Source organism: Mauremys reevesii, linkage group 8, assembly GCF_016161935.1.
Source record: "Mauremys reevesii isolate NIE-2019 linkage group 8, ASM1616193v1, whole genome shotgun sequence".
Lineage (NCBI taxonomy): Eukaryota > Metazoa > Chordata > Testudines > Geoemydidae > Mauremys > Mauremys reevesii.
The window spans coordinates 3,152,272-3,175,570 of record NC_052630.1 but is presented as its reverse complement, the minus strand read 5'-3'; the positions used below and the strand labels follow the sequence as shown (position 1 = coordinate 3,175,570).

Genomic DNA, 23,299 nt, shown 5'->3' with positions numbered 1-23,299 from the left:
GCCACTCAGCCACCTGAGGGGGCACGGAGACTCAGGGCTTCCCCTGCAGCGGGAAGAGTTGGTGCTTGCGGCTCCAGCCCCGGGGGGTTGGGGGACAGTGCACAGGCTTGGGGCTTCTCCCTGCAGCGGGACAAGCTGGCACAGCAACTCTTGCCCAATGCGGGGGTGCCAAAGCCAGATGAAATTAACCACGGGTCCGGATCTGGCCCACGGACCCTAGGTTCCCCACTCCCACCCTACCATAGGAGCCAGAGGGGGGACATGCCGGCTGCTTTCCGGGAGCCATGTGGAGCGGAGGCTAGCAGGGAGCCTGCCGAGCCCCACTGCGCTGCCAACCGGACAGTCAACGGCCCGGTCTGCTGTGCTGACTGGAGCTGCCAGGATCCCTTTTCAACCAGGTGTTCTGGTTGAAAACCAGCCACCTGGTCACCCTAAGTGAGTCACTCAAAATCGTAGGACTGGAAGGGACCTCGAGAGGTCATCTAGTCCAGTCCCCTGCCCTCAAGGCAGGACTAAGTATTATCTAGACCATCCCTGACAGGGCTCTGTCCAACCTGCTCTTAAAAATCTCCAATGATGGAGATTCCACAACCTCACTTGGCAATTTATTCCAGTGCTTAACCACCCTGACAGTTAGGAAGTTTTTCCTAATGTCCAACCTACACCGCCCTTGCTGCAATTCAAGCCCATTGCTTCTTGTCCTGCCCTCAGACGTTAATCAGAACAAATTTTCTCCCTCTTCCTTGTAACAACTTTTTAGGTATTTGAAAACTGTTATCATGTCCCCCCTTAAGTCTTCTCTTCTCCAGACTAAACAAGCCCAATTTTTTCAATCTTCCTTCATAGATCATGTTTTCTAGACCTTTCATCATTTTTGTTGCTTTTCTCTGGACTCTCTCCTATTTGTCCACATCATTCCTGAAATGTGGCGCCCAGAACTGGACACAATACTCCAGCTGAGGCCTTAGCAGCACAGTGTAGAGCAGAAAAATGACTCCTTGTGTCTTGCTTACAACACTCCTGCCAATATATCTCAGAATGATGTGGAGACAGAAGCAGACTCGGTTTAGCACTATGGCTGAACAATGCCTCTGAGTAGGTTTCTGGTGTCTTTGTCTCTACCTTTCTGTGTTCCTGTGGGGTTTTCAGCTTGAAGGCTGGATTTGCATGGCCGTTCACACCATACTGATCTGGAGCAGAGGCACTGCTGGCAATCAGGGAGAGAAAAGAGAAGAATGGTTAATGAGTTTCCTCTTTTTTTTCTTTGCCTAAATTTCAACAAGAAGTTTCATCAAAATTTGAAAACAACATCCACCAGCCCAACCAGCATGTTTAACCATGTCCCCCTCTAGTGACTAAACTTTACCACACAAACTGCTATTGTGACATCCACAAACATCTGTGTCATTCATTAGTGGCTGCTGGCCAACAGAATCGCCTATGGGGACATTCTCTTGTGCCTATTCTCCAAAGGGAAGTGTCTGAAAGTTCAGTCCATGGAGTGATCTGCATGGCATGAACCTTCTTCAGTGCTTGACAGAGAGACGGATAATTAGATACAGGAGTTATCTGAGATTTCTCTTCTCTCGGACACTGGAAAGGTTTGGGACAGAGGGAGACAAAGAATAATCCTGAACATTCACCCAAACTGCTGGCTCCTCTTTGAAGAGATGATGGTCTCTTTTAGAGGCCTGAGTCTGTCCCTCCATTTATAGCAGCAAAACGCAACTGCTAATCCGATCAAAAGCAAGACGGAAACCAGGACGCCTGCTATCACTGGAACCAGGCCTGAGAGCAAGAAACCAGAATCAATCACTGTGTAAGGATCTTCCTTCCCCAACCCTCTCCACTGCTTTACTAGGGACCAGGAAGATCAAACGAGTCACACCCACTTCCTTGGGGCAAGGGCCCGCTGTCCAGGCTGCCTCCGTTCCCCGGTTTGTTGCAGAATGGGGGTGCCCATCCGTTCTCGCAGTGGCAGTTCTTGTTGCTGTTGCACACCTGTTTCGGGAACAGTGAGGGACTTTATTGGCAGCTGCTCAGCTCTGCTAGTATCCACGCACAGCAACAAACCGAACACCACCCTCCAGCCCCTCACATGGGCCACACAGAGTCAGTTTTCAAAGGCACAAATTGGGAGTTAGGCGCCCTGTCACTTGAATGGGATTAAGAAGCAGGAGACCAGAGGAGCGCATGTAAATGTGACACCAAACTGAGTTTTTAAGTATAAATAGCTCCGCAAAATACCATGCACAAATGTACAGTGGCTTGTCCCCACCCTAGCCTGAAATGGAGACGAGACAGAAAGACACTCACTCCCCGCCCATGGCACTTCTTCTGACAGCCTTCAGAGTCAAAGATGGATGTGTTCCTGCAGTGTCCCTCGAAGCAGACCTGTGGGAACAGGAGCCAAACACCCTGTCAGCAATCTGGGGGAGGGACCGTCTCATTGTTCCATGTTTGCACAGCACCTGGGGCTGGGGCTGGGGACTGGCTAGGACCCCTGGGGGCTACCAGAGTACAGATAATAATAAATAGTAACGTCAGAACTGAAGCCACGGCCAGCAGGGAGGTTTGGCTGGTCTCCAAGCTAATGTCCATCCCCACCCTCACCCCAGTGAATGGAACTTAAGACACACGATGGAGAAACTGAGGCTAAGAGGCCAGTTGACTTGCCCAAAGCCACACAGCAGGCCTGTGGGAGAGCTGGTATTAGTTCTTGACTCCTAACCTGGCGCTCATCGCTCTAGGCTGCACTGTCTCCAAGCACAAGACTCAGATCTAACATCGTCCCCCCCTTTCGCACGGCAAAGATCTGAGGCGTGGCCTTTTGGTATTGGAGTAAAAAGGAGCCGCCTTCTGCTGCTCAAGAGAGGGAACTAATAGGACTGGGACCTCATCATGTCCAGCCCCTGCTATAGCAGGTAACCTGCGGTAGGGATGCCGTGGTATCTCTCAACAAACACGCAGAAGCAGCTCACGTGACGTACGTAACAATTCCCCAGAGAGGCAGGAAGCCTCAGGTGAGAATTGTTTAACAACTATAGAATATTTTCCAGCTGGCAAAGCCACACCCAGACCCATCCAACAACACCGTGGTACGCGGCTGTACCTACATGATTGTTCCCACACTTTGTTCCCGTCATCACCAGGCCAGGGTCTAGCATATCCCCTTCACTCTCTTCAGCACCATACACGTGAGTCCCCCGACATTTGATCGGCCTTCCCTCCACCGTGATGGTTGTGTCTATCGAGACAGCTCTGGACTCCAGCGGCTTGGAAGCAGAGCTCTGGCACTGTATCTTCCCACATTTCGCATCTCTGTTTGAAACGTGAAGACAGGGTGAAGGGTTGCATCGTGCCTTCTGGTTAACGTTTCCACTTTATTCCCACAGAATTAAGAAAATTCACATTAAAACCAACAGATAGGAGGGGGCACTGACCAATTTCTGAACTTACGTCATTGGTACAGTGGCAACAGAAATAATGAGCCATTGAGAGCCAGCTTAAGGAATAATCCTAAGGAGACAGGCTTTGTCACCATTTCGCCTACGTACCTGGAGTAAGCCAAATCCAACAGACTCATAAACAGGACACAGACTGCAGGGCCCTTCGCCCCACCATGTATTAAGACTGTTCAGTCTGAGTGGATGGCCATGGAGGTGGACATGAACACGCCTTTTAGATGTTCTAAATATTGGGCCTGGCCAAATAACAGGGAACAACACTTAGCAAAACTTTTTCAAAAATTTCCCTCCCTGTTTACTGTTGGGTAGAAATCTCATCCTTTTTTTCTTCAAAATTCAGGAGTTTTTTTGGTGAAATCTTTAAACTTGGAAAAATTTCTAGCAGCCCAAATAAATATCAATGCTACTATCATAAAGAACTGCACAGTTCTAATTGGGATAAGGGTGGTCTGATGGCAGGGAGAGGGCATTAATACGAACAGAGGGTAGCTTGCTTTAATCTGGTGATCCTTATCTTAGCAGGGTAGGAAACATCACTTCTCTACTAGCAGTTATCAGTGGCCATTCTGCATTCTACCTCATCTCACACTTCCTGTATGTGCCGTAGACATCCTTCCCGCAGTTCCCATAGGTGTCACCGGCAGCATTAACCTTCTCAAAGCACAGGTCAGGTGCGGGCCTTGCTCCTGTATGGAAGAGACTCATGTGACTGACTCTCGGGGAAGGTGGTGGCTTCCTGCGGTGACCAGATGTCCCGATTTTATAGGGACAGTCCCGATATTTGGGGGTTTGTCTTTTATAGGCGCCTATTAGCCCCCACCCCTGTCCCAATTTTTCACACTTGCTGTCTGGTCACGCTACGGCTTCCTCAAACCCAGCTCCCATCACGTGTTCATTCTTTTCCCTGACAAGTTGATGGATGACAACCTATTACTGCTTGCTCCCAGTGAGCAGTGCAGGAGAGGTTTTCCAGCTGAGCGTGGACAGCCTGGGACAAGTCCTCAGGAACAGAACACTGCTGGGTGGTAGCCCTCTAGGGATGTAGCAAACGGGTGGAATGCTCTGGCTGGCTGTCATTGGTCTAATTTGTACAAGCACTTGGGTTTGCATTTGTGCTTCCTCCAGCCCCAACTGGTTTCTTCTGGATCCCATGGTGAAGTCATAATTCCATGCTTGTGAGGTCATAATCTGTCACCATGGAAATCTACAAGTCCTCTGTTTATCTGAAAACAGATTCAACACGGGCAGAGGAAGTAGACGCTTCTGCTTGCTGCCCCTGCAATATGCCTCAACCCTTCCTGGCCACTTCTGGAGACAGTTACAGGGAGACAGCATGCTATAGCATACAGAGCACTGGCCGACAAGTCAGGAGACCTAGGGCCAATTCCTGGGGTGGCCAATGACCTACTGCGTGACCTTCGGCACGTCATATTCCCTCTTTGTGCCTGTTTCCCCTCCCGCCCTTTGTCCATCTGGTCTATTTGGACTGGAAGATCCTCCACTGGGGATTGTCTTTCATTATGTTTGTACCATGCCCAGCACAATGGGACCCGATCTCATTAAGGTGTCCTAGGTGCTACCATAATGAACAATAATAATAATCTAAAGCAGATGATCAATCTTGCAAAGACCGTCTCACCAGGGAGCCTACTTCTCTGCAAGACACTCTCCTTACCAGGCCCCCAGAGCTCCAAGCACTGCTGCTCGTACGTGAGACACATGCCAACGTAGCAATACGCCCTCCCTCCTGCACACGGTGTACCATCCATTTGGTAGAAGTTGGCGGGGCAGAATGCTGACTTGCCAGTGCAGTGCTCTGGCAGGTCACAGGGTCTAGACGTCTCCCTGCAGAGAGTTCCTGGAGCCATCAGCTAAAGAGATGGAGTGGGTGGGAAATCAACAGTTACTTCTTGCCTGACTGCAATAGGATTTTTTTTCTCTATGGTTAGAAAAATCTACAAGTTGTCTAATCTAGGCATCCCACAGCTTTTAGTCTTAGCCACCCTCAAACTGCTATCAACTGAACTTTCATTAACCAGCTAGACGTGTTTAAAAGCAAGTTAAAATCTGCTTAAGCCCTTTCCCGTCTCTGGTTAAAAGGAGATGGGCGAAGTACAGTACCATGACCCGGTGAGTATCTTTCATCTCTAGGATGGCTGGGAACCCAGGCCTAGTCATTGAAACGCTGCTAGCGTTTCGCAGCCCCGTGGAGATCGACATGGGCACATTGTCACTATAAGAGGACTGTGCACACACCTGTGTGAGGATTAATTGCCTAGCGAAACTGCGGGTCTTTGAACTTGGCACGTTGGCTCCAAAACCAGACATACGTTCCCGCAAGATCTAACACAACAGCAAACCTGTTTGACGTGAGCATGGCAGTCAGATCGCTCCAGTGGAGGGCCCTGCTTGACCTATATTTACACCCTGCTCATCACACCCACTGAGTTGGGCATAGTGACATCTGGTTGTAGCGTTTACAACCACTGGGCCAGGCAGGCGTATTGTTTGCAGAACTCAAGACTGCTACACCCAGGCTCGGAAGGAGTTAAAACAACCAGGCTATTTTGACCAGACTTTTCTAGGGAAGCGGAGATGTAAAGTGAGATCCAGACATCCACGGCACACACCCTGCTGCTGAAGTTTCTCTGGTTACCTGCTATGCTAGAGGAATTCAACTGTTCACTAGAAGACTAAAGACAAAGCTAACATCCAGTCAAACCCCCACAAGGAAAACGCTCCTTCTCATGTGCAGGTTTCTCCTGGGACCCAACTTCACTCTTTCACCGACCACTGGGGCAGAACACAAAAACAATCAATAAACTGGTAACATAATCCAGCAGGAACCTACACTCCACGCCCTGCTGGGCCAGTTGTCTTTTTGGAAACAGAAGCTTGTCCCTCGATGCAGTTTAACCCCTCGTAATCACAGCACGGCACCAGCGTAAGCCAAAACAGATGGTGCTGCTCTCCCCAGGGGATGGAAGGTGGAAGGGAAGGGGAGAAAACTGACTTCTCCACTGTCTAGACTACCCACGTTTTTTTAAATTGCAGAAGCCTGCAGAGTTCACGCCACTGATCACAGAAGAGGCTGCAGACAGTAACAAAGTGACAGGAATTGAATCCAACTGGCCACATGTTTGAAATGACAGGGACTATGACCCACCGCTCCTACACACAAGGACAGCATACGCTTCACGCGACACTCTAGTGGAGCAACGAATTAACCTACATTTATGTACTGAAATCCATTCATATAAAAGACAAAGACTTGCAAAAATTGCTAGAAATTTTAGCTGCCTCCATTGTTGGGGACCCAACTTTAGGTACCTGAAGGACTGTGCCTCTTTAATGGGTCTGAAGTTGGGCACTCAAAACCATGAGTCACTTTTGAAGATCTTGGCCTATCCTGCTTACAAGCTGAGGACATGGGGATTCGGGACACAAGGGTCTTTTCTTCCTCCTCCACAGCACCATTTCTCAAAGCAATAAGGCCACAGCCTCAAAGGCAGCCTCCACCTTTGTGCTGGAAGCCGATGATGGGCAGCGAGCAAAGTGGGTACGAATGCAGATGTCTCACACCCTGAGTGGTGGATGCGACCAGGGGGCTGGATCTCTGCATTCTACCCTTTGCCCCACTGTTGACTGCAGGTCCAAAATCAGGGGGCTGGGACTCATCTGAAAATGTCTCCCTGGAGCCTGGCCAGTGCTATGGGGCCTCAGTGAGCTAACCGCAGGAATCGATCAGCTGTAGGGGTCTGTATTTGTTTTTAATATGGAGATATCCCTATCTCATAGAGCTGGAAGGGACCTTAAAAGCTCACTGAGTCCAATCCCCTGCCTTCACAGCAAGACCAAGTACCATCCCTGACAGATTTTTGCCCCAAATTGCCCCCTTAAGGATTGAACTCACAACCTGGGTATAGCAGACCAATGCACAAACCACTGAGCTATCCCTCCCCCTAGGGTGTGGTCTGTGCCTATCACCATGGTATCTGTTGCCTTTGAACAGAGAGGGAGCCACTTGCATAGGCGACTTCAACTGTATTTAAAGGTGCATGTTGTATACGAGCTGTTTCCCAAAATATTTTACAGAGACAAATAATAGCAGAGGGGCAAAGAAACTAGAAGGCACAAGCGAGATACGCCTGCATGAGGTGGGGAATCCAAGCAGTGCCCGGACTGTGTTCCATACATCTTTTCAAATCATTGGCGGGAGGAGCCGTAAATCTGGGGCCGCGTGCTCCTCGCTCCGTCAATTTCCCCTCAGCCACTCCCCTGTTCGAAGAGCCCCCTGACCAACCTCTCCCTTCTTTGCTAGTACAGGGAAGATGCAACAGGCCCCACCTTGCACTGGTGACAGCAGGTTCCATGTGCACACTCGGCGCCAGGCTTCAGGGAGCAATCGACGGCGTTGCAGCAGGGATTATTGCACTCCTGAGAGAGAGGAACGAGACGTGCGGTGTTTATGAGGCAGATGTTCTGAGCCGGAAACACCCATGTGGCCAGTTGCCAGGGCAGGACTTATCCCATTCTTTGTAGATGATGCACACAGTGTATCTGCCCTCCTTCCTCTCCCTGCATGTTCAGTGCCACTGGCCCTTCCAGAAAGCCCCGCACTTGTCTTCTAGCTGCAGTACTGCTGCTAAGCCCTGTGTGTGTCTTGGCAGTAGTATGCTATTGTCACACTCCTCTAATGAATGGAAGGTTAGCTCATGCTGTGTGCATTTCAACTGGTGACTCTGGGCTGCTAGCCCCAGGAGGGCTCCGTCTCATCCTGCTTAACCACAGAGAGGATAACACAGGGAAGCACAGAATGAAAGAAAGGAGGCAACCTGAGGTGTTCATAGACGAAGCTGCACATAATTCCAGTGAGCCTGGCAAACTGCAGTGCACATGAGGCTCGTATGGCTGTCGGAAAGGCCAGTGAGTCTTCTACCCACTTTTTTTCTGATTTAGATCTGGGTCCAAATCGATTGCGGATTCCAGATCCCTGAACTTCAAACCTGCTTCTGGCTTTGAATTTTGCAAATGACTCCTCGTCTTTGCATCACGTCAAACCAGAGGCCCCTGGATGATCTGAAATCTAGAACTTGATGCAAATTTTGTGGTATGTCCAGTCTGCTCACCTAGTTTAACTGTATTTTAGAGCTGTGTTGGTGGAGCGATTGCATGAAGATGGCAACTAGAATACTCATACCTGGCTCTTATGTAGCACTTCTCACTGGTAGATCTTCACCCCCACTATTATCCCTATTTTACAGATTGGGAAACTGAGGCACAGAATGGAGCTGTGATTTGCACAAGGTTAGCCAGCAGGCCAGTGGCAGAGCCAGGAATAGCTAGTGCTCTAACCACTTAACTAAAGGGCTTCTCTACACTGAACTCCCATCCTTCCGCTCACGCAAATGCTCTTCCCATTTATTGTCTATGTTTCTTTTGACCCAGACTAACCATTCCCTGTGGATTTTTCAAATACGTTCCGTAGTAAGTGCTTTAGCTTAGTATAGTTCCTAAAGCTACAAGCATCCAGCTTGCATGCTCTCTCCATACATGTCTCCTACCAGCATGCATGCTGGATGTTCCCTGCACATGCCTTCTGCCAAAAGCAGTGCTGAATGTGTAACCACTCCTGCAAGGGGTCATCGGCAGACATTAATCCGAAAATCTTCAGCATCAAAAGCACAGACGTCTGTCACCTGAACTAAAGGAGTCACTTCATTAGCGGATATCAGTAGTAGGCTCTTATCTTCTATGAGCATCAGCCACTAGAGAGGGACATGACCCATTTAGCTAGCAAGTTACAAATGCATGTTACCATTATTGTTTGTATTGTGGTAGCCCCCAGAGGCCCCAGGCAGGATTAGGGATGCATTGTGTTAGGTGCTGTACATACAGTTAGACAAGGTCTCAGCCTTAAAGAGCTTTACAATCTGCACCCATGTTAATTGCACTTTACGTACACGTGTCTCCTGCACCTATAAAAGCTGTGCACAGCTCATGGGTTTGTGTGCCTGTCAGCTGCTTCGCACTCGCATCACTTTCTCCCATCTCAGCCTCAAATAATTAGATCTAAACGAGAGTTACCTCCACTTCTCCGCAGTCACATTCCTCCCCATCCTCCAGGTAACCGTTTCCGCACCTCTTCCCTCCGTATAAAGTATTGGGGTCTGGCATGTTGGTGAGACATATCCCTCCGCCGGACTGCAGGTACTTGTCCAGCTCCTTCCTATTGCACGTGTTGAATACCCTGGGGAATGGGTGCCTGCACACAGATCAGGTCAGAAGAGCTTCGCATGAGAGGAGATTGAAGGCATAAAGCACCAGAGCAAATGCACACACAGGTAGAACTGCTCCTCCTCTGAAGATTGGGCTCCCCCCGGCACTGCAGTGAAGTTGCACAAAGGGTGAATTTGGCCTGTGTGTTCATGGGCAGGGTCAGATTCCATCTTGTATCCAGGTTACATCGGACAAGGAGTTTAGATTTCAGCTCTGATGCCTCCTTTTCCCATGTGGGGGATTCAAGGTGGGAGAGTCGGGAAAAGGCATAGCTGTCACCCCATCCAAGAGGTTTTCTTAATATAAAGTATTAGACTAAAACCCAGGCTCCACTAAGATGCCAGACAGCAAATGAGAAAAATCGGGATGGGGGTGGGGGGTAATAGGAGCCTATATAAGAAAAAGACCCAAAAATTGGGACTGTCCCTATAAAATCGGGACATGTGGTCACCCTAGGCTCCACATCCACAGCCCCCAAGGAGATGTACCCTTGGCCACTCAGTATGGCTTCTTCTGAGCTGTTAGAGTCACTTTTAGAACCTTACACTTGACACTGAATAATTGGTTGTGAATCTGACCGGTAAAAAGATTTATTCCCCCCTGCCCCCCAACCTCCTACTCAAGTGGAATGGGTTTAAGTAGGTTTCCTGTTACATGGCTTTTTAATTTCCTCTTGGGGTGTATGTGTGTATATGTACATGTATGTTAGACACATGCACATGCGTGTTGCATTTGTGTGCACGTTGCGTGTGCGCACGCATGCCAACGTACCGCCACTTTCCCTCTTGATATTTTTCTTTGTTTGTGAAAACTCAATGACTTCAAACCAAGGGGTTTAAAAGATGGGCTTGTGTTAAACAACTTGAAATGTTCTTGGTTAAATGATGGGTTTGTTTCGTTTCCCATAAGAAGGGGGTGAGAAGTGGGGGGTGGGTTAGGGTTTTTTATTAGTACAAAGCCCAGCTCTAGAACATCTAGAAACTCTTTTTTCAGCAATACGAGGGGGTGTGGCTTGAAGGGAGGAGGGCAGAGCTTGGGATTGTGTGCGTCTGAAGAAGCACAGAACCCATGAAAAATTAACCCTGAATCCCCCTGGGTTTACACTCTAGCTCTTCCTCCCTCTTCCCCTCAGGGCTTGAGGGTCCTTTTCTTGGAAAGACAGACCTGTAACCACTCACCTGAAATAGAAGCAGAAGAGCATGGACCAAATCCATGTGCTGCATCACCACTCCCAGGGCAAACCTACGCTCTCACACCATTCACCTGTTAACTGCCCCCAGTGGAACTGAGTTCTCTTAACAGGACGCTCATAACAGGCAGTGACAACCCCAGGTAACCAGCTTAGAAACATGGCTCCGTAGCTGTGCCTTTTGATGGTCTCCCAGGTAATCGCTTTGCCCTTGGTTACCACAGTGCCTGGGAGTACGAACGCTGCTGTTATACAGGAAAACGTCCCTAACACCCATAGGGGTGTTTTACATACAGAGCACATGCAGCTAAATCGCCTAAGCCCTCCCGCTGCAGGATGAATGCTGCAGGAATACTTTGGCTGACCCCTTCATTCCACTGGGGTCAGTCATTTGGTAAGGGGCAGTTTAATTTAAACTGGGAATTAAACTAACTGCTCCTGCCGCGTGACCCAGGTTGCCACTGAAGAGGTGTCTCCGTAAACCTGTTACATACAACACCCAGCGCTGGACCCAGCTTCGTGCTGCCTTCTCAATGATCCCCGTTCCCCTGGGTTCTCTGGGAGGCGGCGGGTTTTGTTTTCCTTAGGGAAGACCACGGAAGAGCGACTCACCCCGTGGCGGCAGCCATGATGCAGCCTCCGTCCTCAGCGCGGGCGGCACAGCAGCCAGCCGAGTCGTGGCTCATGCCCAAGTTGTGGCCCATCTCGTGGGTCACGGTGGCAGCGACGCCGATGGGGTTGTCGGAGTGATCCTGGTCAGAATCAAAGAGCAGCGTCAGCGTGTCACCGACACGTCGGCCGAGCGCTCGGGCCAAGAGGTGCATTTTCTGCTGCTGAAGATGGGCCTGCAGTCACGCTCTCAGCCAGAGCAGCCTGCTCGATGGGGCAGTTTGGATCCAGGTCTGGACGCTGCAGCTTGGGCCCATCTCTGTCTGTTTCAGATATCTGGTGCAAAGTGGCCTGCTAGCAACGAGCACCAATCTGTACTGCCTACGGCCTGTCTTGTCTGGGCCATAATGCTGGATAACAGGCCTTTACATTTGGTTGAATTGAATATTGCTTATCGTTAGACCCCAGTTGCCTTTTACATGATAGGAGTGGTGGCACCATGTGCTGGATTGCTGGCACCCGAGACTGAAGTCGTGAAGTCTTGTTTTCTACGCACAAATGCTCCAGATTCAACTCCCACCTCAATCTTCTCCCCACCAATGTTTTGTCAGGACTGTGTGTGCCCAGGATTAATGAGGTATCCAGAGCCTTTCACGGATGCATGGAGAATTGTTACCTGGGGTTGTCTTTAACCTATTATGAAAGGGAATGCTGGAGACCAACCTAAAAAAGCATTTTCCCTTTTGGTTTTCTGGGAGGCAGCTATCACACATATTTGCTACGCACAGGAAACACCTGATTAGTTGTTAGCAATAACTTACCATGTTCACCCCTCCTGATTGGAAATCGGAGCACATGGCCATCAGCGGAGCTACGCCGATTGTGGTGCCCTGGAACGACATCCCACTGAAAACAATCCGGAGAAATAATGAAATGGGACAGAGATGTAGTCTGAGGTCTTGTAGAAACCAATGCTGTCTGTAGCCCTATCAGACCATAAGGAAATGGTCTCTTCATTAATACCTTTCCTGCTATCTTCCCAGTTTAGCTTTTCAGCTCCATCATTCCTCTTCCAGAGCTAATAGTTCACCTTACACCATGATCAAGCCATCCGGACTGTGCAGGCAATCCGACTGCTTGTAATGGCCTGGTGATGTTCCTAGCAGATTACTGACTTCCTGGACTTGTAAACAAACACACAAGAGACTGTCCACTGATAATCCACCCCAGGCTGTATCCCGAGCCCAGTGCATGCTGGAGCCTCACGCTGGGAATTTAATGAGTGCTGGGTGAATACCCAGGCAGTGCAGATCTATTCCAGGGCTCACTCTGCTAGCTCAGTGCATTGATTTAAGGAATCCCCAGTCACCTGGAATGCTACACTGCCCTTCTGAGTTTTTAGGGTCTCATAAGAAAGCGGTGGCTTGGGGAATCGCATCCGACCAGACACCCAGAACAGTATGAAAAACAGAATGAATCTGTCTGTGAAAAAACTCATGGAAAAGGTGTTGCATCTGTGCATTTTCTTTTCGCTGGCTCCCACTCCACTTCCCACTACCTGCTAATGGGGAAATTCTCACTGGAGAAAGAGGCAGGACTAGGGAGCTGCTGCAGATTGTTTTTCTAACAGGCCCACCTTGCTGGCCCTGTATCCAGTGGCACTAATCAGATCAACAGGATGAGTCACTCTGATTAGCCAGCTAGCTCCCAGCCCATGCACCAAGCATGTCAGAGTGCAGAATGATGCACTTGCTAACACCGGGCCCTGTCCCAGAACTGGCTGAGTGCCTCCTGCAACCTGCACCCACTGAAGACTGAACATCTTGCCTTATGGCCCAGATCTTCAGAAAAGTCTGTGCACAATTGTGCATGCAAAGATGCACAAGCATTTGCACGTGCATTATGTCTGCACAATAATGGGAATGGCAGTCCCCCACTTCAATGTACATGTACTGTGACTGCATACCACTTGGGGGTATGCACCTTTCTAAAGCTCCAGCCCCATGAATGTGTTCCAACTAGAACCTTATCCTTGCTGATTTCAAACCTTGTCCCCAGATCCCTTGGGCAGAGAGTTCATGTTATTCCAGGAAAAGCAACATACGTGATTAACTGGGCATTGTCGTGCTTTTTGCGGGCTAGCAGCTTGCGCCTCCAAGCCAGGAAGGACCAAAGGGTGGAATGTGAATTCTCGGATATATCACACTTATTTCGGTCAGTCCAGACCTCCAGCCCCACCAGGGCAATCCGAATGTTCAGGGACTTGTAAAACTAGAAGATGCACAGAGAGGAGAGGAAAGAGCCGATCAACTGATTGCTGATGATTTTTCTCCTTGTTTTAAACCGTGAATATAAACGATGCTAAATATGTGACTTTTGTACAATGAGACAGAACCGTACGTTCAGGGAAAGTGGGTCTCCCTAGAAGCATGTTCTACCCTCAGCTCTGGGATGGGAAAAGCCCAATCAGCATCCATTACAAAACCCATCCAAAGCACTGGGCTGGATGCCAGATGTGGCGCTTTCATTGTGTGGCTAATGGTAGCAGGTTGCTGTAAGCAATGAAGGTCACCCACAATAGCACAGCTTTGAGAAGAAACAATTCAAAACACATCGAGATTTTCTTGCTAACACCCCTGAAAGGGAAGGGGATTCCCTCTCGGCTCCCCATCTCCAATGCCTCTGCTCAGTGGAACCGTTCTGGGGGCGCCGTCCACTCTCCACCGTGCCAGGTCATCGGGGAGAAGGAGCCAGTGGGGAATTCCCTTTGCCGAGCAGGATGCCTTCTTTCTGGCACAAGAAGTTCAGGTGACTGTGTTTTGCTGAGACTTCAGCTCCTTTCCCACCGGTTACACACCTGGCCTCACCTTATCTACGTAATTAGCAACCTCCACTAGTTTATTCTTCGTTAGTTGAAGGTCATAGTTATTCTTCTGAAACTGAATGAAAGGAGCACAAATCAGCATCATCCTTTAAAAACAAGCAAGAGCGTAACACACATTTAACCAGATCATGTTATTCTGAGAATACGGAGGTGACTGACCCAGTCAGTGGTGCCCAGGAGTCCTCCTTCGGTGTATACATCAGACCCCTATTCGCAACAGGAGGAGCTACACATGTCTAGATCTTGTAACACTGATCTGGCGCTGAGCTGGCGGTATCATACCACCGTGATGCTAGCCATCGAATAGAGCAACACATGTTCCTCCTAGGTGAGAATCCCCTGGCCAGACATTTATGTAAAGAGCTGACTAATTTGCCGTGTTACGCACACGGTAATGTAACTTCATGCCTATAATTAGCACAACCACAGTACTTATCATAGAGAATTCGTTACACAACTCACTTACCGGACAAGAATGATAGCTGCACTGCTTCATTTAAAACACTTTTGTCCCATTGAAAACATGTTGTAAATAATGATTTAACTTGGCAAATAATGTAACTTGTTTTAAGTATGTGAATCAAACAAAAAGATCTTTTTTAAATCAGACTGGGTGTTCTCACTGGAAAAGCTGGGGCATTTTTTCTTTTAGGAGGAGGCAGTTTGCATTGATCACATCAAGGGTTTGACTAACGAAAGGGTGAAGAACATCTGGCAATCCCTGGATAGGCTGCATTTTCTCACAATCTCCTGGTGCCTAACAGAGGTGAAACACCCAGAATCTGCCTCTCTAGTGTCATTCAGAATAAGTTACAGCCAATAGCCCTGAAGGAGCCGTGCAATTTTAGCATCAGGTTGTAACTTTATGAATGAGGCTGACCTCCCTACGCCACTCTGTGCTGATAAATTAAACGTTGTCAGGTTTGGGATGGTATTGAACCACTTCGACACAGAAAGTTTAGATTTGCAGCATCTGAAACCTCAGCAAGAGCTTTCTTTACCTCCACCACTAAATACCAACTGAGATAGTAGCTAATCACCTGGATTTCTTTAGCGAAGGGACAGAGAGTAGAATTAGGAGACCAGGTTATCCCTGAGAAACCCCACAACCCCAAATCTCAATCTGTAGAGAGCTGTCTATTCCAGGAGCTTCTTGCTTGCATATATAAACCTGCCCCTGGAAATTTCCACTACTTGCATCTGAAGAAGTGGGTATTCACCCACGAAAGCCCATGCTGCAAAACGTCTGTTAGTCTATAAGGTGCCACAGGATTCTTTGCTGCTATTCCAGGAGCAACATCGTTAAACATGGAGCTGTGTAACTGAATGAATGCTCCTGCATGCTGACTGCTAATAAGATATGGAGCCTTTTCACGTCAGGTCACTGGTTAGAGTTACCCAGGGTTTTCAGAACCCCAGCAGAGGTAACGTAACTGTTTCACTTCAGGCAGTGCCAGGAATAAATCAATGGGAACACAGCAATTCGGTTTGATAAAAAGATTAATGCAAGTCAGCGTGCTCTACCTAAAACTGCAGTTTATTAGATTTAAGCACACACAGACATAAGCTATAGGTTTTGAACCTCCCAGATATTTACCTGAACTCTGGAACAGTATTGAGTAATTAACAGCGGGTTCGCAGTAGCCCACCCACCGGAGAGAAAAGATGTCAGAAAAAACATTTCTCAAGATGGCTTTAGAGGACTGTTCCAAAAGTACACTCTATTATCTAGACTTTTTATAACTAACTTCTACAAAACTCATAGGTCATAATGACCCTACTGGATCATCACTTTTCCTAACTTTCAATAAACATCTAATATCAGAGGCATCTAGACTCGAGGTTCCCATCCACGTATCTTCTTTCTGTCTCAGTTATTTACTTTTCTTTCCCCTCCTCCCACTCTGACTAGCAGAAACTGCCAGCTAGATTTTGACCTTGCATCTAAAAGCCTACTTTCCAATTAACTGTTAACTATGTGGGGTTCTTTTTTATTAATACATGGTGGCTGAATGCTCATAATATGGTTGCAATTGAATTGATCACATTCTGAGGTACACACACCCCTCAAATCCAGGGTAACTGTTAGTAGTCAGTGCAGACTGGTAGTGACAGGCAATAGTTACATCTCTGATGGCTGTGCAGTGACCTACTTGAAATAAGTGGGTGGCCTCAATCCTAGACACTTGTCCGTATCACAGTTTCCACCTCCTGTTGGCAAGAAGTGGCATCTTTCCTGGGTATTCTCGGAGTGGTCAGGGACTGGGAGGGCAGGGAAGTGGAACCCCATTCTGTACACCCTGCCGGGATCCCGCCACATCAGGGATAGCTGGGATGGCCCCTGCCACTGGCTTCACTCTACCTGTTCTGCAGCGAGAGAGATTTGCCATGGACCCAGTTCTGAGCCACTGTAAACATGGCATATTTCTCTTACCTCTGCATAATCAGCCACCAGCAGCAGCTCCACGTACTTTGTAGACTGCAAATCCTCCCGCTTCACCTGTGACAGAGCACCCCAGAGGTTAGTTGTGGTTAATCATTTTTCTTGTCTGGCAATCACTGCCTTACAGACTGTTCCCCTGCCCCCCATTACACAGGGACACTTGTTTGCTTCCGTTACGTCGTTTGAGCGGCCACTAGTTCCTAATCACCATCGTCCTTTTGGAGGAACTGTATCCCCTTGGTTTCATTTCCTCAGCCCTGCTCTCGGAGGACGGCAGGCTCACCCTGCCGCATGTTGCAATGAGTGGTACACGCTCACCCTGTGGTGATGTGCTGTGGCCCGGCCTCTCAATGTGTTGAGCAAGCGTGTGGTTGTGGACTCTTTGTGCAGATCTCCACAGGTCCCCTGGGGAAGCCTCAGATGTTCTGATCTGTAGATCACGTGTTGATCCTGGCTATCAGGGACCGGCTCTAAGATGTAACTGAGGTTGCTGCTCAGTACTATAAGACCACTGTTGAAATAAGAAGCAGTGAGAGAAAGGACAGTTCAGTGGTTAGTCTAGGGTCCAGAAAACCAGCATTTAATTTCCTGCTCCGCCACTGACGTCCTGTGCGATCCTGGGGAAGTCAATTAGGCCCAACGCCACTAACTTTCACTGAAATCCTTTGACAATCTGGGCCTTAGCTTCTCGGTGTCTCTGTTCCCCATCTGTACTCTGGGGACAATAGGGGTGTTGTGAGGATAAACACATTAGTGATTGTGAGGTGCTCAGATACTGGGGGAAGGGAGCTAAATAAATACTTCAGACAGGGAAATGATGTTACCAGTTAATAGAAGAGCTTGTTGAGCCTTTTTTGTCTAAAATATTGTGCGTCAAGCGGCTTATCAACTGAATCACAAATTGGCCTTTTGACTAAACAAGAAAATGTTTTGTTTTTTCCAATCAATATTTTCCTCCTTTGCCTCATTTCCTCAAAATGGAGGAAAGGGAGGGAAAAACCTCTCTCCCCGCCTGCCCCTCCCCCCCCATTTTCCAGTGGGAAAAAAGGGAAGGGAACCCAACCAAAAGTCTGTGCATTTTGAACCAAAACAATGTTTTTCATTTTGTTTCCCTTCATGAAAAAAAATTGTGAAAATTTTCAATTACAATGTCAATTTTTAAGGTTTTTTTCCCATTTCCCCCCTCACAGAAAATACCATTTTCCAACCCGATCTAGTCAGTAAATACAGAACTACAGCCTCTCCGGGATGCAATCACATGGGGGATGGGAATGTCACAGGTGTCTGGGAGAAAAAGGCATCCAACTTCCATGGTCTTTCAATGAGAGTTGGGCAGTGGGCACCTAATTTCCTTAGGCTCCTCTGTAAATACCAGCCATGATCAATAACATGTTGGTTGTCATATACCCATGTGCCTTAGATAATCATTCTTAGGGCCTTTCCGGCCACGGGGAAGTGGGTAAGAATTTATTACCCCCTAATACAAATGGAGAAATTGAGGTTAAGGGATGCAGGTGAGGCAAGGGGAGGGCCTTTTGCTGATCTTCTGCACAGAGATGAATTTCACCCAGGCTGCTTGAAATTATCCTGAAGATTGGAGAGAGACAAACCGTAACACCACTGCTGGTACGTAACAGTATTCCAAGTAGGCTAAGAGCTCCTATTTTTATCTCCTTCATGCAGGTTTAATTTCATTTCAGCCTTTGAGACACTGCAGGGGTTTGCAGTGATACAAATGGAAGCCAGAGAGCAACAGATCCTTAGCACATCCCATGCAGGAATTCCCTTCCCCCAACTGCCCAGGTCGGGACCCACCTCTGGCTGAGGCTTCTTCTGGCCAGCTCTTTGTTCTGTGCTTCCGTGCATGGCACAGTGTGGGAGGGGAACTGGCACATCCTATTTAACAATGTGAGTGGCTGATAGAAACGAGCTATCAAAGAACATAAATAATGTCTATGGCCAAGGAAGCCTCTTTCGTTATCGTCTGGGGTTGTATTCAGGATGCTCTCCGGGAGCGGGGCATGCTGTCCAGATTTCATATATTAGAAGCCTGTTATTTTCATTTATAAGCTACTTGCTAGAGCAAGAGTTTCCAGGCGACCCTTTCAAGCAAACTAGGGACCAATTGTGTGGCGCTTTGCCAGATTTCTCCTACAGCTCTCCCCACCAGCCCACGCTGTGCAGTGACTCGGGCACTGCTCTGGATTTCCAGTGCTAGCCAGGAGGCAGTGGTCCCTTCTCATAGAAGCTGCATAGGATGCTCAGCAGACTCTTTCCCCAGGCCCCTGAAAGGTGCATTGCAGCCATAACAGACTCGGCGCAAGATCGAAGCCTTTCCCTGAGCCCTGCAGAAACAGGAATACCTGGACAAGCGGAGCAGGCTTTCCAAAGCATTAGAGAAGCCCAGGCTCTCGTACTCCCAGTGCCAGAAACACACCTCATGTCCCAGCATTATTTTAGGTGCTGCAGGGCAATGCCAAATAAAGCTCACCCGGAAAAAGGAAACGATCCAGGTTAAATTCTGCTCTCGTTTACACTGGTGTTAGCCCACTTTAATCAGCAGGGGTTGCCCCTCCGAAAGCAGCATTTGGCCCCATTGGCAGGTGCCCAGGAAGAATCCACTGGCGGGTCGCATAGCTGGGTTGGGGGGATCCCACTGAAAGCCTTGCTTCAAGCTTTTGCTTCTGCTGCTTCAATGCAGGCCGCGTCCTCTTCTTTAGTTCCTCAGACACGAGCCCACTGTCGCCCTGCTGGTACTCGTGGCGTTGGATCACACAGTGGTTTATTGCCACATAATAACTAATGAGCTCACTTCTGCATAAGCTTCTGTGGCCCTGGTCCTGCAAACACACCTGCATTGACTAGGGGCTAAAAGTTAAGCACGGGCACGAGTATTTGAATGATCGGGGTCTATGTCTGTACAGCACCCAGCACCATGGAGCCCCAGTCCTGATCAGGGACTCTTCATTTTCTAGCAGTAACATAGGTCAACAGCAAAACCTTACGGGCCAACATCCGAGAATGCAGCAAACCTTACAAGCACCCGCGTTTGCTAATCACAAACCCCACCTTTGCAGGGACAAGCAGGCATTCGTGTTTGCAAACGGGTAACTGCTCCTTTACACGCCCTATTCGCAGACCCCTGCCCCATCCCTCTCTCTCATACATCTCTAGAGACTGCACATCCCTCTGAGCGTCGCCCTAGATCTTGAAGGAGCCTCCTTGCTGTCCGTGCCGTCGCTCGCTCAGCTTTGTGCTGGGAAGCTGCCGAGTTTTGGGAATGAACCAGTAGTTTATCCAATTCGGAGAATCCATTTCAGTTGTTTGCTGTCCACTCAGGCTGTGGGGCTGTGCCTGCGACCAAGGCACATGAGAATCCAAGGTATCTTCATCCCTAGCTCTCTTTAGAACATGACCATACTGCAGGGGCCTGTAACAAACTGTACAGAATTACCCCCAGGCCAGGTCGTGCCGTGTTGCTCCAGGGGTGCTTACAGCAGGGTGGGCGTGCAAAGAGGCTCCCCTGTCTTCTTGCACTCCATGCAGTGATGGGACATGATTGCAGTCCTTCCGTTCCACACAATGGGAGCTGTTCTCCCTGTGAATCATCAGGGCACAGGACATCCCAGAGAAGGCAGGGTCATGCCCCCCCTTCACTCTATTCTTTGATATTTGTACTGCAGAAGCAGCTAGCAGCCCCAGTCACAGACTAAGACCTGATTGTGCTGGGTGCTGTGCAAACACCGAGCGAGAAGATGGTCCCTGCTCCTAAGAGCTTAGCCAATGGAACTGGCTAGGTGCTGCATGCTGCACCCCCTGAAGAGGAAAAGCAGCGAGGACGCTCACCCGCTGGCAGCTTGGCTTCACTGACTTCAGCTGGTAAAAGCTGCGATCAAGGGTCACAGGATGGGGCCCGTTCTATGGGCAGCCCCCACACATTTGTCGTGCAATATCAAGTCGCTAAAATTGCACTAAGACAGTTTCCTGGTGGAAAGTATAACGACTTCTGGAGGTTTTCCTCTTGCAAGTGCATTTTTAACAATACTCCTAGGTGGCTACGTTGCTGTTCTCCCCACATTGTAACAGAAACCTCGTTTGTACTATGGTAATCAAGGGCTGATGGAAGTATGTTTCCCATGTGTGTCTGTTTTTTTCAGCTGGCCTTTTCCCATGCATCAGGTTTGGAAAGGCTCTGGGTTTAACGGGGTTCTTTGCCCAGTGGAAGACGTATAGATTTGGGGGAAGAATGGCTCTGCTTGAGAGCTCTGCAGGGAAAGTGAAAACAGATGTGTGTGCTTGGCTTCCATACATCGTTATTTAGAACAGTGCAGCACAATGGTTGGGGCACGGGGCAGCAGGACTGCACACGTTAACCGAACTAGAGCCGTTTCCTCTGATGCTAAGAATAAAGCATCTGGAAGAATGTGGGATAAAACAGAAGTAGGGTGCACCTGTGATTTCTTCTGCTTTTTTATACCGAGTGGATTATTTATTGCAGAACACAGGTGGCCACTTTGTCCTGTTTATACCACCAGATATTTCATCTACATTAAAAGCACTTGAGGTTGTTAAGGGTTTCTTTTGGCAAGGCCTGTTTCCTGACAGGACTAAATCTCCCCAGCCCGGCTTCCAACCAGCTTTCAGCTGGAGTTGACTGCAAACAGTGTCCTGTTTATAAACAGATGTGAAGTATCTTAACTGAGAGCCTTCAAGTGCATGTGATATTTAGGGTTGCCAACTTTGTAATATTTAAAAACCGGACACTCCAGCAGGAGTGCCGAAACCTCCCCTGCCCCGCCTCCTCCCCCAAGGCCCTGCTCCTGCTCTGCCCCTTCCTCCTGAGGCCCCACCCCTATTCGCTGCTATTTCCTCGTCCCTCCATCACTCACTGCTTTTCCTCTCTACCCCTTCCTCCCTGCGTGGGTCAGGAGGGTCTCTCCTGCAGAGCTGGGGCGGGGAGCTGCAGCCGCCTGATGCAGGTAGGAGGTGACCCTGACTGAGTAGGGGCTGACACAGGTGATGTCTTGGCGCCTCCCCACTTCCCCCACCTGCAGTAACCAGACTTCGGGTGTCCAGTTAGTAGATCTAACCGGACACCATCAGGTTCCCTTTTCAACTGGACAGCAGGCCACCCTCGTCGTGTGCCCAGATCCCCAGCTGCTGTAAGTGAATGTAGCTTTGTTGATTTCACTCACTAGAGCTATGCTGATTTACACTTGCTGAGGATCTGGTCTTTTTTCTGCCCAGGACTAGAACTTGTTGGAAATTTGTCAAACACTTTTTAAGTGTGTCAATTCCAACAAAAATTCCTGTGGATAAAATATTCATAAGTTATTTATTTTTACTCAGTTTCCTACCAAAGTGTCAGTTCTGATTGGGAAAACAAGGGTTCATTGTGACAATTTCAAAACTTTTCAAAAGTTCAAGTCAAACCATTTGTTGAAGCTGACCCTTTCCCAAACAAAGCTTCGCTTTTGACCAAAAACTATTAGTTGGAAAATTCCAGACTAGCTCTAATGCTAACCACCTTGCTAGGGAGTCACATGAGGGTATGCCCGGAGGCCTTGGAAAGGACGAGGGGAGGCCAGAGGACACTCAGATGCTTGTTTTGTCAGGGCTTGCTTGAATCTTACCGTAGCCCTTTGCATGCGCTGAGTGTGACGCTGGATTGTTCCAGGCCTCGCACAACACCATGGTAGAAGCAATGGTCCTGGAAAGGAGAAAGGAGATTGTCAAGGAAAGGAACAGTTGGTGAGTTCTTTTATTGTTGGAGGGTGGAATTAACTCGTGGGCAGAAAGGACCAGTACAGGACCTGGGTGCTGCTAAGTCCCACGTGAGCAATGAGAGAGCCTTTAATTCTCTCTAGTACTGTCCCTCCTGCCAGGTGAGACTTTAATGCAAAAACAACAACAAAAACCAGTGGTCCCCTGGTTCAAACCTAGCATCTTAGCTGTCATAACATGGCCTTGTGGAAATGCATGAACATGCTCTTCATTGCTAATAAAATCTAAGGTGCTGTAATGTCCCGAGGAAGCTTCACAGAAGAGCAGACCGGGCTTGATCCAAAGCTTGTTGAAATCAACGGGAATCTGTCCGATGACTTCAGCTGGCTTTGGATCAGGCCCTGAGAATGTGCTGACCTCATCCTTCAGTTCTATAAAGGGTTATATGTTATAGACCGGAAAGTTCATTGAGATGGGCTCATCTCAAGACAAAAGGCAGACTATGGTAGGAACAAGGAAGCCACTAGGGCCAACATGCTGACAGCATTCCATCCCAGCCCAAACTCCTCACCCAGCTGTGCGCCTCTGGGGGGAGAGAGGGGAGCAAACAGTAGCAGGGGAAAATGATCTCATTGTCTTTATCTTTTAGTTTAAAATTCTAACCAATGTATATCTTTGTGCAACTGCAGCCGAGAGTCCTTGTC

The 23,299-nt window shown here is 48.7% G+C and overlaps 1 protein-coding gene across 4 annotated transcripts in view; it reads right to left on the bottom strand.

Moving 5' to 3' along the window:
- Positions 1-23,299, bottom strand: part of ADAM19 (ADAM metallopeptidase domain 19) — a 54,279-nt gene that overhangs the window by 9,127 nt on the left and 21,853 nt on the right. For 2 of the 4 annotated variants that reach the window (XM_039484987.1, XM_039484990.1), the window contains 16 exons: positions 22,505-22,581; positions 17,190-17,382; positions 16,863-16,928; positions 14,412-14,483; positions 13,649-13,815; positions 12,366-12,450; positions 11,548-11,687; positions 9,555-9,732; positions 7,815-7,904; positions 5,143-5,338; positions 4,045-4,153; positions 3,117-3,321; positions 2,317-2,394; positions 1,893-2,001; positions 1,644-1,788; positions 1,123-1,207 (listed from right to left, as the gene is read on the bottom strand). In XM_039484987.1, the coding sequence (XP_039340921.1) occupies positions 1,123-1,207; positions 1,644-1,788; positions 1,893-2,001; positions 2,317-2,394; positions 3,117-3,321; positions 4,045-4,153; positions 5,143-5,338; positions 7,815-7,904; positions 9,555-9,732; positions 11,548-11,687; positions 12,366-12,450; positions 13,649-13,815; positions 14,412-14,483; positions 16,863-16,928; positions 17,190-17,382; positions 22,505-22,581 (1,995 nt within the window). The remainder of the gene's footprint in view (positions 1-1,122; positions 1,208-1,643; positions 1,789-1,892; positions 2,002-2,316; positions 2,395-3,116; positions 3,322-4,044; positions 4,154-5,142; positions 5,339-7,814; positions 7,905-9,554; positions 9,733-11,547; positions 11,688-12,365; positions 12,451-13,648; positions 13,816-14,411; positions 14,484-16,862; positions 16,929-17,189; positions 17,383-22,504; positions 22,582-23,299) is intronic. The other 2 variants (XM_039484988.1, XM_039484989.1) reach the window with 2 other exon arrangements.